General features: G+C 36.7%; 1 protein-coding gene across 4 annotated transcripts in view; it reads right to left on the reverse strand.

Annotated features, from left to right (window-relative positions):
- LOC114537262 (lymphoid-restricted membrane protein-like) overlaps positions 1-18115 on the reverse strand; it is a 45200-nt gene that overhangs the window by 20678 nt on the left and 6407 nt on the right. For 3 of the 4 annotated variants that reach the window (XM_028558401.1, XM_028558402.1, XM_028558403.1), the window contains 5 exons: positions 16689-16859; positions 6458-6595; positions 5935-6056; positions 5189-5234; positions 4020-4065 (listed from right to left, as the gene is read on the reverse strand). In XM_028558401.1, coding sequence (XP_028414202.1) covers positions 4020-4065; positions 5189-5234; positions 5935-6056; positions 6458-6595; positions 16689-16799 — 463 coding nt within the window. In that variant the 5' untranslated portion in view covers positions 16800-16859. Of the gene's footprint in view, positions 1-4019; positions 4066-5188; positions 5235-5934; positions 6057-6457; positions 6596-10674; positions 10769-16688; positions 16860-18115 lie in introns of those variants that run through there. The other variant, XM_028558404.1, reaches the window with a different exon arrangement.

Genomic DNA, 18115 nt, shown 5'->3' on the forward strand with positions numbered 1-18115 from the left:
GTTTAAACCGAGGTAATTTTTATATTATTTTTATTTGTAATTTGCAAGATATTCAGGTCGTAGAAAACGTTGTAGTATATTTTAGTAAAAAAACTTGCCAACCAAGTAGACTCGTGTACACGCGCGAGCGCTACGAGAACGAAAACATGTCTGGGCTGCCTATGACAATTCAGGATAATTATGCGCGCTAGCTGCCGTTTGCATGGTGGCCAACAAAATTGGCACGGGAACTATTGAAGGCGCTCGTGATCATCTTGGACCTAGGTACTTCCGATTTAGTCTTCCAATTGGTTCTAAGTTGATTGGCTAGATGAGTCCATGTTCTATGATAAAGTTAAGTATATAAAAACGCGACTAGACGCTAATTTTTTAGTCACAAATCGTGGTTTTACTGTCTGAAGACGCGACCAGGTTTACACTTGCAATTTTTACACTTTCTTCTTTTGATAGATGCAAAAGAGCTCATGATCTGATGTTTAAGTGTCCTTATGTGAACATCCGTAACCTATCCACTCATTCACACAAATCAAATGTAGAAAATCGCGCATTGCAATAATTGTAAACCGGTCCTAAAGTGAATTCAACTGTACGGAAATAACCAGCTTCTATTTGATGCCACTGTTTTTTATCCTAACCTTTTTTAGCAAGCAAGGGCAAATAAAAGGCCAAATTACGGGTACCCATTTTAGCCCTGACGTGCTGATAAATTGAGTGTAGTGTAAACAGAGCTATATTTTTATAACAGTTATATTGTTATAGTGTTATAAATAATACTATTAATATAGTGTTCAAAACAAGTTATAAAGCTGGTCACACCGTGCGACACAGGTTGCGGGGACATTTCGCAGAGACATGTGACGGGGTCAAATTACGCCGTCGTCTATCGTGAGTTCATACCTCGTTGGTTTTATACCACAGGTATGACAATTGACAAGAGACTTCTATAGGTTCACATGTTGCAAGACTATATTCAGCGAGACTATATATATTCCGTTAATAATCATAAAAAAAATCGCCGTGACTACATGCATGCAATCGACCTGTTCTTGCCTCGCGTTCGTCTCCGACTGCGACGACGATCGTTCGACGGCCACATCACATGCCCCTGCGGCTACTTGCCGCTCCATTCGGCAGAACTTTCAAGTTTAAAGTTGTTGAATGGCCCGTCAATACACGTTTATGTATATATATATATATATATATATATATATATATATATATATATATATTATATATATATATTATATATATATATATATATATTATATATATATATATATATATATATATATACCCACCCTGACTGAAACGTTTCGTAAATCCTGCGGCAACATGAATTTTTAAGTAAATATAGCAAGACTGAAGTTGTGAATTGTAAACCGTTATACGGTTTACCGTTACACGGTCTGCTTTTAAACGGAATGAAGTTCGATGTTTCAATCCGTGTCAACATTACTAAACGCGGACGTGCGTAGAATACGTGTGCAAGCGACACTGTAGCAACACATCTATACCGAGAAAGCCAAGGCTCGTTTCGATTCACATGCATGCACCCTAGCAGACTGTAACACACGGCTTTCTTCGTTTCTCAGACATTTGAACGCTAACAATTTGTCTTTATAACATGCAATGAAAGTAAGTTACGTTTCATGAATGCACAAAACGTCAAGGCATTGGAAGAATACACAATGAATATCCGAGAACATGCATAAACAATAACACTCAATAATCGACATAGACGCTGTTACAAATGGCCTAAAACTAGGAAGCTAACTTACTATAACCAAAACTGTGTACATGCAGTGACTTCACATACGATGAAATGTAAGATAGCTGAGCGATTTCACAAAAGCCACTTAATCCAAAAACCTTTGTCACATCCTGCGTCTGTAGTGTTTATCCAATTTCTCGTTTATTCTATGTATTTTTCAATATGCAAAATAGGCTGTAATTAAAAGTGTGTTCTTGCTCTTGGCGACAGAAAACAGCTGACAAAATCGATCATTGTTCTATCTCGTATCTTGCTTGGCGAGGCTAGTCGCCGTGATAGCGAGCCTATACATGCAGTATATATGTTAAGATGAACAAACCTGAAGACAACGTAGCTAAGTCTCCAAAGCTAAGTTCACATATAATATATGTACACTATCGAAGTTCAGGTTGCATTTTAGGGATTTTGCGTATCGATCCTACATTAAGATCCTATACTAAGTCCTACATTCGGAGGGAGAAATTTGTGAGAAATTTCACAATGAGCATGCTGCGGTGTTTCGGACTTGTTTTATACGAAGAGTTTTGGTGGCGTCAAACGCAATTAAGAGAAATGACGTTCAGTTGATAGCCTGATTAAGCTTCATTTTGGATTGTTAGCCTTTGTATTTGAGGCGACCAAAATTCGACGTATGAAACGAACCTGCATGAGTTCCTTTAAACTATTCTTTAAACTTAGGATTCATTTGTGGAAATTTACATGCATGTGGGCAAACTTTCTAATGCCGGCCTATATATTGTAATCGCAGAAATTTGATAGTCGCCAACTGTGCAAGCCACGTTGTAGCGATTTTCCTGCCGACACATCTGCGTCGTAGACTCGTAGCTACATTTAAGATGGCACATTAAACAATATCTTGACTGGATACAGCCGCACGAAACTCGAATTTACTAAATTTGCATGCTTTTTAAATCCAAAAGCTATATTTTTCACAACTAATCACATGCAATTATATCACATTTTGCGACGGAACTTACGAATCTTCCTTCGCATATTAGTGCGGATTTAGCGTTAGCCGAATTAAATTGCAACAGCTCACATTCGGATATATTTATATACATTTTAAATCGCCTTTAAATAGTTCCATTCAGGAGCTTTGGGTTCTAAAATATTCTTTAGAAATTCATAACTAATAGTCTAATATAACATGTTAATTTTATTCAAGTACTTTTGAATTTAAAATTCCGCGGCAGGATATATTCTGACTGATCTGATCCGCCATTGGCATTGAAAGAATTGTCGAAATCAACCTAGTCCTAGAATTAAATGGTGTTCAGTATAAAATAGCTAGTCAATTAATTGAAGTATTCCGCGGTTTTTTTCTTGGACTTGGAACGTTTAATTTGTGCCAGGTTTTTTCAAGCCGATTTTTTTTTAGTTAGCGTCAGAGGTAGTAAATATGCGCCATTCATGCATACAGCTGCGTGTTCGGTACTCGATTTCAGCTGTTCCATTGCAGCCTCCTCCGTGCATCATACACGATCGACAACTCCTGATCTTGTCCTGAGTTCGAGCATGCAAAGCCACTTTTCACTCTTTTCGAATGAATACCGCCGCAAAAAGGGCATAGCGATAATCACTTTTCGCTCTGGCTCAACGTATAGCTTGCCTACGTCAGGAAAATATCTCCTTGGCATCTTCTTCTTTTCATCTCGTACCTTTTCATTTTCAACTCGTTTTAAGGAATACTCCTTAATCTTTATATGATACAAATAGTTTTAGCTTAGATTAGTTATAGTTTTACCCAGTTTACTGTAACTTTTACCCAGGTTTTTACAGACTGTTATAAAAACTCTTCTACCTTTAGAAATTTTGCCTGTATAAATGTAATTTTTTATATTCATACATGTTAATTGTTGTAAATATAATTTAATTTTTTAGCTTATTTTCATCTGTATATCACCACGTAATTCAGTCCTTGTAACTGCAATTTGTGTGAATTATTAAAACTTAAAAGCTCAATCAACCGAAGTTCGTGTCTCACTCCGAGCCAAAATTTCTTCCCTAATTTGCACGAGAGCGCGCTGTTCCTTTCTTTTCCAAACCTTTCAGCTTGCTTTACTTATAAGCCTTAGTGTTTAAACGCGCTGCTAAAGCCAAGGCGTTGCTCTAACTTTTCTTTTAAACTGCTGCTTTTGAATATTATCAGTCATTTAGTTATACTTATACACAGAGCCCGTCGTGTTCGCGAGTATAGGCCTATGAAAAGACTTAAATTAATGAACATTTATACAGTCTACAAACCTACCTTCGTCTCCACTTCTATCTATAGATTCCCGACTTCTTGCGGCTGGCTGAAAAGACAAGAGATGTAAATGAGACGAAATTTGCCTCTTACGTTATATTCGGAAGCGGGAAGTCTGTGAATTATATACTTGCTGGTTGCTATAGCATACCAATTCCGGTTAGGACCGGCAGAGTAACATAAACCAACAGGTCGCGCACGTGAGCAATTGCCGGCTGCGCTAGTGACGTAAGCGATATAACACGTGCTTTTAGTTCCGACGTGCTTGAATAGTTCGATGATTGTCAGTTCTATAACTATATAAAAATGGAACACTAAATCCGTGGATCATTTCATTTAAGTATACCATGACCAAATTCAGCCGATTTAAATTATGATACCAACTGAGATGCATGAACCGAGCAAAAAATATGAACTTTTAAATGGACTATAGGATAACGTTGCGGGGAAAATATGTTTTTTCACCTCATGACTTCCATTTAAATAAAGGCCACTCGAAGGTTTTTGAGATAGTTCTAATCATTCAGTGGCGGATCTGGGGGTGTGCGGAATAAATTACACAGCTTCATTTTAAAATCAAAGCATCTTAATAACAACGTTATTGGTTATAGCTTTGAAAAGAATATTTTTACATTAAAATCTACCAATGGTATTCCGATTTTAAGCCGTAGTAATTTATTTTGCACACCCATCCGCCACTGTAATCATTCACAAGTTTTATAGTGCGGAATAAAATGTAGATAGCGTAATACCGTGGTCCAAAACGTAGTAACATCCTTCTAACGCTCTAGAATGGTTGTTACTTTAATGTTATTCAGCTTTCCCCGATAAACGCATTTTGTGTACGCATTTTTGGGTTTTGGCCTTGGATTCTCAATGGAGGCCTTTAATTTGGTTTCAAACTTCAAAGATGGCGTCCGAGTTATCGTTCCAGTCTACTTAAAGTTTACTGAGGAGTATTCTTACCTGATGTAATTTATATTAATATTTTGCTAAAAGCTCTCGCCTGCGGCAAGCATGTTTTTTGCAATTGGTAAGGTGCATATTTTGTTGGTTTTGATAAAAAGGTTTAGAAACTCAAAGATTTGATCAGTTTAAATGACAAGATATTTTTCGATGCTCTCTCGAGTCTCAGATAAACATGAAAATTAATAATACAATGGTTTACTTACTCGATTCTCAAGCGATGTATCCGAATAGTAAACTTCCTCGCGATCACTAAAATAGGCACGGTATAGAAGATTGTTAAATTTAGTGCAGGGTGCCAGGGAGCATACATGCAGAAGTTATTTTCCTTTTTGGCTGTGCTAGGAAAACGTTTTCCCGTACACAAGAGAACTTAAAAGAATTAAAGTATCACAAGCACAAATTAGTTACAATGGCTACGAAATATTAATGGCAGTTAACGGTGAAACTACGGATCCAAAATCAGGAGTGAATATGAATTATTAAGCGGCAAATAATTTTATCAATATTTCACATATTCAGAGAGGAATTGCCATTGATTATAAATTATGTGGGAATTATTTTAGAAACCAGCAATCATGGACAGTCTAAAAGCATGGTTCGACCCGTTACATCTCTTCCTCGAAAAGTTTAATTTTAAGTCAATAACGCGCTGAATTTTTCCATCCTGTTAGAATACTTAGGAAAATAATTTTAAGGGGTCTATTATCAAGCACACGAGTCTTTTGAATTCTTGCTTTAAAACGTTTTGGGACTCAAAGAGGCGCCAAAGCAACTAATTTGTATCAAGGGAGTACATTACCTCTAAATTATCACGGTAACCCACCGAGTGGTTACACCAAAATGCCTACCATCATTTCAATAAATTATGACTACCATAAATAAAGATAAATTCTTAATAATTTTATGTGATCGTAATTCAACGACTCGTATGCAAACAAAAACTACATACTCCCTGCATCTTATTTCTTCAATCCACTGCAGCATTCCCTTACGACAAGTTTCCAAATCAACTTCCCTGTCATTGCCTTTCGGATCAAGCGCCGTAACAAGCTCGTCAAAATTTCCACCAAACTACGTAACAAATACGTTGACGTTGTAATGAATACGTATAATAATCGTGTAACATTATCATTCGTAACGATACAATGTACTGATACATAATTCTATTTTTTTGTTATGGTTTTGACACCATGAAATTTCGGAGGATGCCAACGGCTCTCAATGAACCCAATCCCTAACCGCCACCCTTTTCTAACCGCAAATCACGAAACCCGCAACATAACGATTTAACCGCGGTGATCCTGGGACCAAAATCAACTGTGGCAAGCTCATTTTGAAATCTCTGAACCATGCATGCATTATGCCATGCGATGACTGAATGTATTAGATGACTATATAAGCACGAACAATCAGCGCTTGGATATACTGAAATACATTATAGCTTAATGCGTGTAGCTTTACTTTTAACTTACTTCGACATTATCACCTGCGACCGCGCTGAGATATTCAACAAGTTTCGAAACCTTCACCAAACCGTTGCCTTGGGCATCGCAGCCAGTGAATAGACTTTCTATAACAGCTTCTTCGTCGATATCGTTGTTCGCATCAGCCTGACGGAGAGTTAATGTTACATTTTCTTAACTAATTATGTAAATTCACTGCATGGTTTTCACGGGGGCAGTGAGACCTATTGACTTTTGTCTTGGAACGTAATGACGTACTCTGATAATTCAATTTTCGAACTGAAAAATGTCTGGTCACATAGTTTCTAAAAGTGTTTTCGTTTTTATATTTTTAAAGCGTACAAAGCCGTACTGCACCTCTCAAATTTGCCAAAAAATTGTTGGGCAATTTCTCCACATTTGCTGACATTTTACTTCACTGTGACACTGTTGAATCCCGTGTCAAAAAAATGTTTTGAAACTTTTTAGCTAAAAAAATCCTCAAGAACCTAAACTCTTCAAAACATTTATTACTATTTTTGCGGATCATCTTTCAAAAGTGAGAACGCACGGCGAAACTCAACAAGACGGGTTGGCCCGAACATTGGCCAAAGCAAACAAAAGCATCAAACCGATGATTTGGACGAAATGGTTTTAAAAAACAATGTACGCACATGGCCCCACCCCTCACAGCGACGCCCTCTCCCGATTTTTTCCTAGGGAATGCTGTTCACAAGCCCACAACTAAGGAGCTGTTTACATGAACCTGGCTCTCCGAGACCCACAGAAGCATGAGACGACCCCGAAGTATCGAAGCCCGCGTCACCGCCGGCAAGAGCGGACCTAGGAACTCTCGCACATCAGTCAAAAATCTCGCCCGCCAACATGAAGCGCGCCGGGGGGGGGGGAAGAAATTTTTTTGCTCTCCCAGCTAATCTCAATATCTCTTCCCCTCTCATCTTACAAAGGAATTCTCTGCACAAATTGTGTGGATATTACAACAACATCAATTGCTTTATTGCATTACATATTTAAGCAAAACTAATACGAAATGCTTATACCCAAAGTTAGCCAAAAATAAAAAGCAGTAAAAACACTCAATCAAATAGTTTTTAGCGTACCAAACTATTGCATGATTTGGAATATATGAATTTTTTTTAAATCATACAGCAGGATATGGGTTACAATTATTGGGAAGCATGAATTTATCTTACGTACCCAACCCGATTCCCAAATCATACAAGTACCTTTTACCTAATCTTAATCTTACCTAATCTTAATCAAGTACCTTAATACTCTCTATATATTACTCACTAGCCACATACAGGTTAGGCCAGGCTTGTATGTATAAACAGTTCTGTGCATGTACTATTTAATGTACTAATTTGTACGTTGAATATATATATATATATATATATATATATATATATATATATATATATATATATACACACCCATTTGCAAAAACGTTGGCCGCAGATAGATAGATAGATAGATACTCGAAATCTAATTAGAATTGCATATGTTGTGTAATATGATTGAAATCCCATGCAAATATAATTATATGCAATTCTAATTAGACTTCGAGTATCTATCTATCTATCTATCTGCGGCCAACGTTTTTGCAAATGGGTGTATATATATATATATATATATATATATATATATATATATATATAATATATATATATATAGATACTCGAAATCTAATTAGAATTGCATATGTTGTGTAATATGATTGAAATCCCATGCAAATGTAATCATATGCAATTCTAATTAGACTTCTTGTATCTATCTATATCGTCTCATATATATATATATATATATATATATATATATATATATATATATATATATATATATATATATATACACCCGTTTGCAAAAACGTTGTCCGCAGATAGATAGATAGATAGATACCCGAAATCTAATTAGAATTGCATATGTTGTGTAATATGATTGAAATCCCATGCAAATGTAATCATATGCAATTCTAATTAGATTTCGAGTATCTATCTATCTATCTATCTGCGGCCAACGTTTTTGCAAATGGGTGTATAATATATATATATATATATATTATATATATATATATTATATATATATATATAATATATATATAATATATGTATATATATGTATATGTATGTATATATATATATATATATATATATATATATATATATATATATATATATATATGAGACAGATTTCCTAGGATTTCCTTATTGATCGATTAAATAAATAATTCAATGTCTCATTCAATATTAAAGGTTTGGATTTAAAAAATCTACTTAACTATTGTCTCTTATATCTATTCACCCAACCTTTTATTCCTCAGAAAACTGGCTGTTACCTAAGTAATCTCTCTTTAATATCAATCCCAGTTTTTGTTTTAACACTGCAGAAACATGTGTACTGGTAACATGAAATTCAATACTATGATTTGATTGATTAAAAACATAAAGTTGATAAATTTTGACCAGACTGAGTTAAAGGAAACGATTATTCACATAAGGGATAACTGTAAATTCGTATGACATGAAGCATTAACACATATTAATTTTACTTGGTTAACACAATGAGAGATATAACTTAACGTATCGAGACAAGAATTATGATATAGGAAATTATCATTTTTGTTGAACAGTGATTTATAACCTGCAATTTTTATGTAAATAGCAGACAAACAATGTGAGACAAAATATATCTAATTATAAATCTAGTTTATATAATACATGAAAGGCGGACAAAATATTTAGGTTTTTTTCAAAACGTACGTATTTTGAAACGTAAAATTTCGCACCTGGCATGATTTTAGTTGAGGCAAAAAATACAGTCGCGTGTACCTGAATAGTCCTTTAGTGTCTCTTCTCTATCTTTAAGTTTCCTTAAACCCCGATAGTTTTTCACAGGCTGTATTCTGGACTCTGATCGATTTAGCGATCCGCCCCGCCCATGTAAATTTAAATAAGAAAAATTAGCAAATGCTATTGTCTGGATGATAAAACCACTTTCACGATCATATCATTTACTCATTTTAATTTCTTGAGAAACTCTGACCGACTAATAGCTCGGTAAAATTGAAATTTTCTTTTTTTGACAGATGTTAATAGCAATTAATTGCAGCTCAACGTGCATAGTGACACGGAGCAATTATTCTTGCATCTTGATGTAATTCTACTCTTGAGAGATGTAAATTAGTGAAGTGTTTTCGAAATATACGGAAATCTCCGCAAATTGTTGTGAACATTGCTATCCAATTTGTATCCTGGAATTGCATTGCAAGTTGCAAGAAAAATGCTACTGGTTAACACGGCCCTCCCGTAATAGTTGGAAAACTCACAGTGAACAAATTATTTGCACCTTGTAGCTTCCGCCATTTTGGATACAAATTAGATAAGTGCAGTTATTAAAGCGGACGAAAAACGAAGGTACAATGTAGCCAGGAAGGGTCGTGCGTTCGTGCGTGTACTCGGCATTCGGTTGATTTTTGTCTCAAAAGGTGCCCGACTATTTACAACTTTCGAGATACGTCATGTGGCAAGAACCTAATTTGTGTACTTGCCAGTGACACTGGCTCCTTCGCATCTATCATAAGATTGATAAGACGAATCGAAAACCGCACTGAAACCTAGCAAATACTCAAAGTTAAACGGGCCTAGATATTTATTCCCTGATGCATTTAATGTTCATCTTCAAATCGTAACTCATAACGTAAAATTATAATACAAAGGGCAATATTTTATCATATCCACGACGTGCATGTAGGAACGAAAATACGTGTTTAAATAATTTTGCTATATTTCTACATCCGTGCTAATTTTATAATATATATTTTGGTTTTACATATTCCGTTTGGTTCGAAGAATTCGTACATGTACATGTCATGCAATGCTTTCAACAATTATTGACAGCATACAAACAGCCCAAAAAAATGAAAACACTACAGCCAGGACTTGGCCGGTCAAAAAGTTGCGTAGGTATATCTCACATCAAATGTAGTACGCAACTGCCTAAATTTGATAAAGACTACCTAACGTTTCGTCCTAAGCGCCATTGAAAGCACAATTGATTTAACAGACAAAGGCTCTAGGTCGAAGTGTCGAAGGTGTTTTTACCCATTTTAGGCAGTTGTTACATCACATTTTGTTATGCGAAGTTGTTAAAATGCTCCTTTGTCATATATTAAAGCGATATGAAAACCTGATCTCGTGTAAAGACAAGATGTGGAATAAAATACTCACGCTTAAATCCATTTAGATTCTGTCTATTATATTTCAAGCGAAGATACAGTCGTTCAGCAATTAAACCCATGAAAATGAACCCATGGCCATGTATTCGTGTAAAACAATCCTTCGATAAACGAACATATTTAACTGAACCTCTTTTAGCGACTTAAGCCCATACAGCCATGATAAAAGCATGATAAAACCACGATAAAACCATGTGTTTATTTGGTATATAAATATGCAAATTTTTCCGTATTTTTTACGAACAGTTCTTTTGTTTTTTCACCTCAATTCATTGCATATTTTTGCTTGTATTTGTTTATGAAATATATTCCCGGTAATTCCCGGTAGGAATCTGGCGGAATCTGGTTGTTGATTGGTTGCTTGGTAACGAATCATGCACAACGTACGGTCACAGTACGGTGTATGCATACGTCCTTGCCAAATACGTCCTCCCAACTGCGTGCATAAGAGTAATCATTGCATGTCTGAGATACATAAATATAGTTTCATCATTTTTATAAATTTTAAGATAAATATTACAAAACAGGTACGTGTATATTATGAACTAAGAACGTATGAAGGCAGCATACGTGATAAGATAGTCAGGGTTTCCCAAACTTATTTGCGTATGACTTTCCCCATAGAGGGGGGTAGTATCTAATAAATAACTATGTTAATGTAGTTTATATGTTGAAATTTTTTATAGGGATTTTGAACGTCTGGCAACTTAGCAAAGGAACAACACAATGAGACATTTTTGTTGCATATAATTTGGGCAGGAAGCGCTCGAAAAAGGTCTAGAGGCTCTCATTAACCTAAGTTTTTCTTAGAGGAACAGGAGGACCCTCTAAGTTGCAGAGGGTGTGAGCCAGCTCTGTGCATGTTGTTCAGTGAGTTGAGACCTGATGATCTAGGAACCACCATTAGTTATACTGAGACAGTAAGGGCACTCCCGACACATGCAAAAACTATAGGTTTTTCTAGAGGAACAGGTGGACCTCTAGATAACAGGGGAACAGGCGGACCCCTGTTCAGATCAGTCAGCTCGACTCAAATATTGTCTGACTGACCCATCGAGTCTCTATGTCAGGTCATCAGGTCGTGTTTTCGACCAAGATGACCTGTACAAATGCACTTCACGTGGTGAGGTGTTGTCTAGAATGACAGTACTTCCTGCTATTGTTTAATCACTGCAAGTTACACGAAGAATTAATGTCGATAGACTATCTAGAGATAACATATGAATGAAAATAACGTATCAGTATATTTACATGCGGATGCCACAGCGGCCGGTCCTTCGCTATGGGTAGGTGGGTGGGGTTTATTTTTGTAGTTTTTCAGTTATGATAGTTGAAACGCAGTTATATGTATTACTGCCTTTCGATAAAGACCTTTAAATATTTGACTGGCGTTGTGGACGCATTGGCTGAGTTCTTGCGAATGACCAATTCATGCATGGGGAGCAGGCAAAATCCTTGCAGAAAAAGGGGGTCATTGTTCAAGTCCGCGTGAAGGGAAAGACCGTCAGGGAAGATTCGATTGGCCGTAACAAAAGTTTGCATACGTTGTTCACATGCTAAGATGCCAGAGTTCGTTCAGATTTTGGACTTTATAACTATTAACATGGCTGGTAAAGACTGCCTTGACCTTGCCCGGGCTAAAATTAGTGCATGCAATACCTATGACAGCTAGACCAGAGATGGTCCATATGTAGGATGAAATAGGACCTTCTAGAACATATTACCCCATTAACCGCAAATTTATAACTTGCGTATAAATTTTTTATTTATTATCATTTCACACGATAGGCCACCTATGGTTTGTGGTACTAGCTAGACCCAACTGGACATTGCAGAGGTTTCGAATCGATACTTTGTTACTTGTGTTCAAATATTTTAGGAAAAACATAATTTTCTACATAATAAACGAAACGTATTTTTCTATTAGAACTCAATCCATAAAAATATGGTAACTAGGCTGGTAAAATACACAGGTAATCAGGGGTCATATTTAAAGACATTGGTCTAAATCAATTGTAATTTTATCATTGCATATCCTTCCTTTCAGATATTCAACCTTGTGATAAAAAAAATTTAGTCCTCTGATAGAAATATTTGTTGGGCGAGTAATACGCATGCCTCACTTATGCTACACATCACTTATTTTCGCTTTGGTATATACGTAACGAGATTTTATTGCATTATATAAAGTAAAGCGTGCTAATAAAGACAATACCATAAGGAAAAAACCAACCCAAGTGCTATTACACAATTTTAATGCATGAACAGTGGCGGCACAAGGTTACAATAAACGGGGTTGGGCTGTCGGAACAATTGGGAGTCAAAAAAATATTTGGGGGGGCAAGATCTTATTCTAAGTGATGCGCGAACATCGCATAAAACTATAAACTACTTAGGTAACATAAAAAGATTTTGTTATGCCCCCCCTGGCGTCGCTGCAATTTCTTTTCCGTAGACATTCGGGCACATCTTAGATGGTCGGGCACATCTTTGATTTGCGCCCAGAGGCAAAGTATTCAGCGGACATTGTTCCCCAGTCCTGTTTGCCAGACACGGTGCAATGGTGTGCATTGCGCGCGCGAATTGATAATTTTCAAAAGTCAACACTTATAAAAGTCAAAATGCTGGAGAAGAGATTTCGATTACAGCTTCAAAATCGAGCAATTTTTCGGTATATCACGCATTTCATCGAAGCGTTGCTGTAAGTATATGCCTTTACAACTATATATTCATCGTTATTATTAAAAAAATAGCGTACCTCTAAGATATTATTGCTTTGAAAGCGTTTTATGCGGCTGATGGCATAAAATATTAAATGGTATTTTAGGGTCAAATCAAAGAGACCTTGCCTGACCAAGCCAGGGCGCGAAACAAAGATGTGCCCAACCATCAAAGATGTACCCGACTGTATATCGAAAAAAAATTATTGGCGGCGCCGCCACTGCATGGAAATCGCAGTATCTAGCTAGTATGATCGAGTTTTGTTATTGGTTTTTTGCAACAATAGTGAACAGTATTTATTATTCGTTCTTTTGAAATCGCATTTCTTTAGTCGTTGTGTTACATTGTTATCATCAACCAACAACAAAGCTTGTTCGTATAGGTAGCTAGGTAGCGGCCCGAAAATCGCTCTACGTAACATTCATACTAACATTTTGTTTAATAAAACTGAAAAAGATAAAGTCATCCTCATCCCTCTACACTACATAACCCTTACATGACAAGAAACGAAACGAGCTTTTAACTAAGACTAAGAGTCTCTTTATATACGGCACATACGTGCTTGAAATTATAAAAAAGCAAAGTCCATCGAGTTAATTTCCCACTGTTATTTTCATTTCATACATTGTATGTTAATCATCGATATTTTCTCAAATCTAAAAATACTTTGGCTATTACAAAGCCTAGTTGAAATAACATATTTTGGGAAAAGATAGCTAACTCTGCATGGAGAACTGCTGCGTGCAACGTAAGAACGAGCCTAGCATAAAATAATTTCGATGCTTTGGCGAGAAAAACCTTACCATGCAGTCTCGCTTTTGTGTAACTCGCAACAGTCCTGCAGATTGCAGATTGCAGATTGACTTGCCCCTTTTTGACTAAGCCGTTGACTATGCAGCTGTAATAACAGAGTGTAATGGTGTTACGCAACGGCGGAAACGCTTAATCCTGTTTAGTTGTATGCATGATAGAATTGCAGAAATAAAGAAGTCGATATGTAAATGAAATAGGAATACATTACTTTAGCCCCGTTTACACTACACTGAATTTATCGGCACGGCACGCCTAAAATGTACACCCGTACCCAATTTTATTAGTGTTCAGGCTACCAAAACAAAGGCCGAGTACAGATGAAATGGGTACGGGTGCCCATTTTAGCGGCGTGCTGTGCCAATAAATTGAGTGTAGTGTAAACGGTGCTTTTATACGACATGGATAAATAATTTATTTTTGTCAGAAAAATGTATAAGTAAAGATAATTTTCGACCATTCGCAATTGTTAATTAGTGTAGTATTGGTTTTAGTTTCAATCGATTTTGTCGAGCTGTCGTTTTTTAGGTAAACAGTAGAGCATGGTGACCTGTATATACTACACGCTTTGAAAGCCCAAGTTAAGCTAACTTTAATCTTACGCCGTTACGCGTGTCAATCCACTCATAAAGCCAGTGTAGTAGTAAGTTGTTAAGGTAGTTATAGCATGCAGTTAGCTGGCAAGTGGACACAACCGATTGAAGGGCACACGAAACGTTTAGAGAAAATTCAAACTGACGCCGGCTAACAGCGAGAAGAACGAGATTTAACAAAGCGTATGATGGACTTTGAGGTATTGACGAGAGTAAAAAACATGATTTTGGTAATCGTGGAGCCATTCTAACATGTGCTTGTTTGTCTCCAAAAAAAAGGATTTTAATACCTCATAAAATCATCTCACGCTTTGTTAAATCTCGGGTAATCGAGCTCATGTGAAGGGGCTTTCCTGAGATTTAACGAAGCATAAGATGACTTTGAGGTAGTGAGAAATAGGTTGAAATAAAACAATCACAAGCTAGTGTTAGGATGATTACACGACTACCAGGATCATGTTATTTACTCTTTTCAATACCTGTTTGGCACAGCCCTTTAGTTAGATCGCTGTGAGTATCTCAAACATTTAACTACCTCGCGTAGAGACATTGGGAAAATAAAAACCAATATATAGGAAATATTGTCAAGAATACAGTGAGTTGTAGTTGGTTTCACAGATGAAAAACGAAGACGTTGCGTCACAATCTAAATCGTTGTAGCCTCCATCTCCCTTCCATATGGTCATACAGTCTTCTTCACCCAGGTTGTTTGGTTCACCTGGGGCGAATCTTATGTGACTGACCGGAGAGCCATCTTCCCAGACATAGACGCCCTCTGTTTCAATATCGTTCATGCCAATACGGGTGAAATCGGTGGCTATATATAAATAGAGCATGGTCAGTACGGTCCGGAGGGTCGACAAGGGCTGTTTACATGATCCCGCTTAGCTGAGATTCAACGGAGCGTCAAGAAGATGAAGATGAGGTATTGAAATGCGTAACTAACATGATCCTGTCCGGCAGTGGTGTAGTCATCCCGACAATAGCATGTGCTCCTTGAGTGTCATAAAGACTTATTTCAATACCTCAAAATCATCTTAAGCAGTTTTTTTCTCTTTTTAATGAGGCGAATTAATGCGTTCTCGTTGATTAATGTGTTCTCGTTGATTTTTACTTCAATTTCAATCTCGGAATTTGAAAAGGCTTTTGTTTAATTGTTTTAGTTCATAAACCAATAAATGCTTCGATTAAAAAGTCCAGTAGTTGTTGAGACAGTATACAATGTTACGCTGTGCCAATACAGGTTATGACTATTGAGAATCAGGCCTTGTTCTCATTTAATTAGCGGCTAGTGAAACCAGGCTTAACGACATTGCTCAAAAACAATTTCCATATATTGAACTTCAAATCGATTGCTGCTTCTAAAGGCAAAGTGTGAAAAATCCTTGTTTTAACACATTAAAATGTAAAAACCAATAGTTAACCGGCCATCACTAAAGCCGGCCAAAATTGAACTCTCTCGAAAAAACCCTATTCTTAAGCCGGTTTTCCACTAGCGATATTTTACTTTTGTTTCAGACCTCTCAACTGCAACCATCTGGAACAAATTGCTCAAATACAAAGGAATAAAGTCGCTTCGCGCGAAAAATATCGCTAGTGGAAAACCGGCTTTATAGCGGTCAGTGGCGTAGCCAGCCTGACGATTTTGTGGTCCCGCTATGTAAATTTCGAGTTATTATAATTATTCATATTTTTAGAAATTCATTGTCTTCGCAGTCAATGAACACCAAAATATTAGCATAGCGGTACAAATTGTCAGGCTGGCTACGCTACTGATAGCGGTTGAAAGCAGTCGGCGAGGAAAAGACAAAAGATCAGGTGAGACAAAGTATGGTCGCATGATGATAATGACAAGGCCACATTGTGGACGGTGGGCACCTACCTCCAGTGTCTGGAACAATAAAAGTTTCAAAAGCAAATGTTTGCTCATTCTCACTGGAGATCGAAGCCAGATGACCATTCTGCTCCTGGCAATATTTTTCGGCATCAGCATGCGTTAGCGTGGATCTTACGTACTGAAAGTAACTTTGGTTGAATGCAAACCACGGGCTCACTGCAAGAAATGATAATTGATAAATAACATCTGTGAGATTGACATGCATCATTGGTCTGAGAATTACTCGCCCCAAATAAATTATTACTTAGCGCTGTTCTGATCCAAACACGCTGGTCCACATTAGCAAATTTCTCCCACTTGTGCAGGCTCATATTGTCAGCGGACAACTTACGGCATAAAATGGAGAGCAGTGCGTAAAACAAAAAACTTTTATTCCAGTTTGATGCGAAGACCGAAAACTGAGACCTGTACTGGGAGAAAATTTTCCGAATATGATCAACGTGAAAAACCTGACACTTATATATAAACCTTTTTGCGTCCCTATCGGGTTTTCATGCATATACTTTGTTTGGTGTTACACGCATTGCCTATTGGATTTTTATACTTTGTTTGGTCTTACATTCATTGCCGGTGTCCCAGGAAATTTGCCTCCCCTGGGGGTCATATTTCCTAGGAAATATGGCCCCCGCGAAAACATATACTTTATTGCCATGAGTTCGAGAATCGCGAAGCTTCTTCTAAAAACAAGATCGTAAATGTTTGTTTGTATTCATGCTTAGTTTGCTTCATTTATTTCAAAAGCTTTTCATCTCGGCGAAGAGCTAAGACGAATATTGTTAATGTGCACGTGGCTAACTTCTAGGATTATCATAACATTACTAGAGGCTTTAATCGAAAAATAAATGAATAAGTGGTAATTTCCTAAAACAACCTTTCCTATGTATGTATAACCGCTAAGCCTATAATTTATAAGGTCACCAAATTAAGAATTTCTGGGAAGGACAAATCAAGGCATTGGCAGATATTGTTGTTTAATTCGAAATTTAGGCATTTGGTTCATATATATACCATAATCAGCAGAAGCAACGAGTTGTCTGCCATCTTCGATTGAAAAAGAGTTTAAATAGCAGAATTAAGTAATTGTATTAATTTGAGTTACTAAGCTAAGTTTGGATTAATACACGTAGCGGTGTAGCCAGCCTGACTGTCTAATTTTGACAATTAATTCAAATTTGAAGTAATCACATAATTATTCATTTTTTTAGAAATTGATTGTTTCGACAGTCTCGTAGTGAATGAACACAAAAAAACATTAGCATGCATAACCAGGAAAATATAAGTCTTTACGGTCTTTAAGTATTTTTGGATACAAATCATGTGTCTAACCAATAGGACCTGTTGACAAGATATCGGTTGTAATATGACGATATTATGACCACCTAAACATGTAATGCAGTTCGCCAAATGTCAAT

This window comes from Dendronephthya gigantea, unplaced genomic scaffold (assembly GCF_004324835.1).
Source record: "Dendronephthya gigantea isolate DGI-Jeju-01 unplaced genomic scaffold, DenGig_1.0 000155F, whole genome shotgun sequence".
Classification (NCBI taxonomy): domain Eukaryota; kingdom Metazoa; phylum Cnidaria; class Anthozoa; order Malacalcyonacea; family Nephtheidae; genus Dendronephthya; species Dendronephthya gigantea.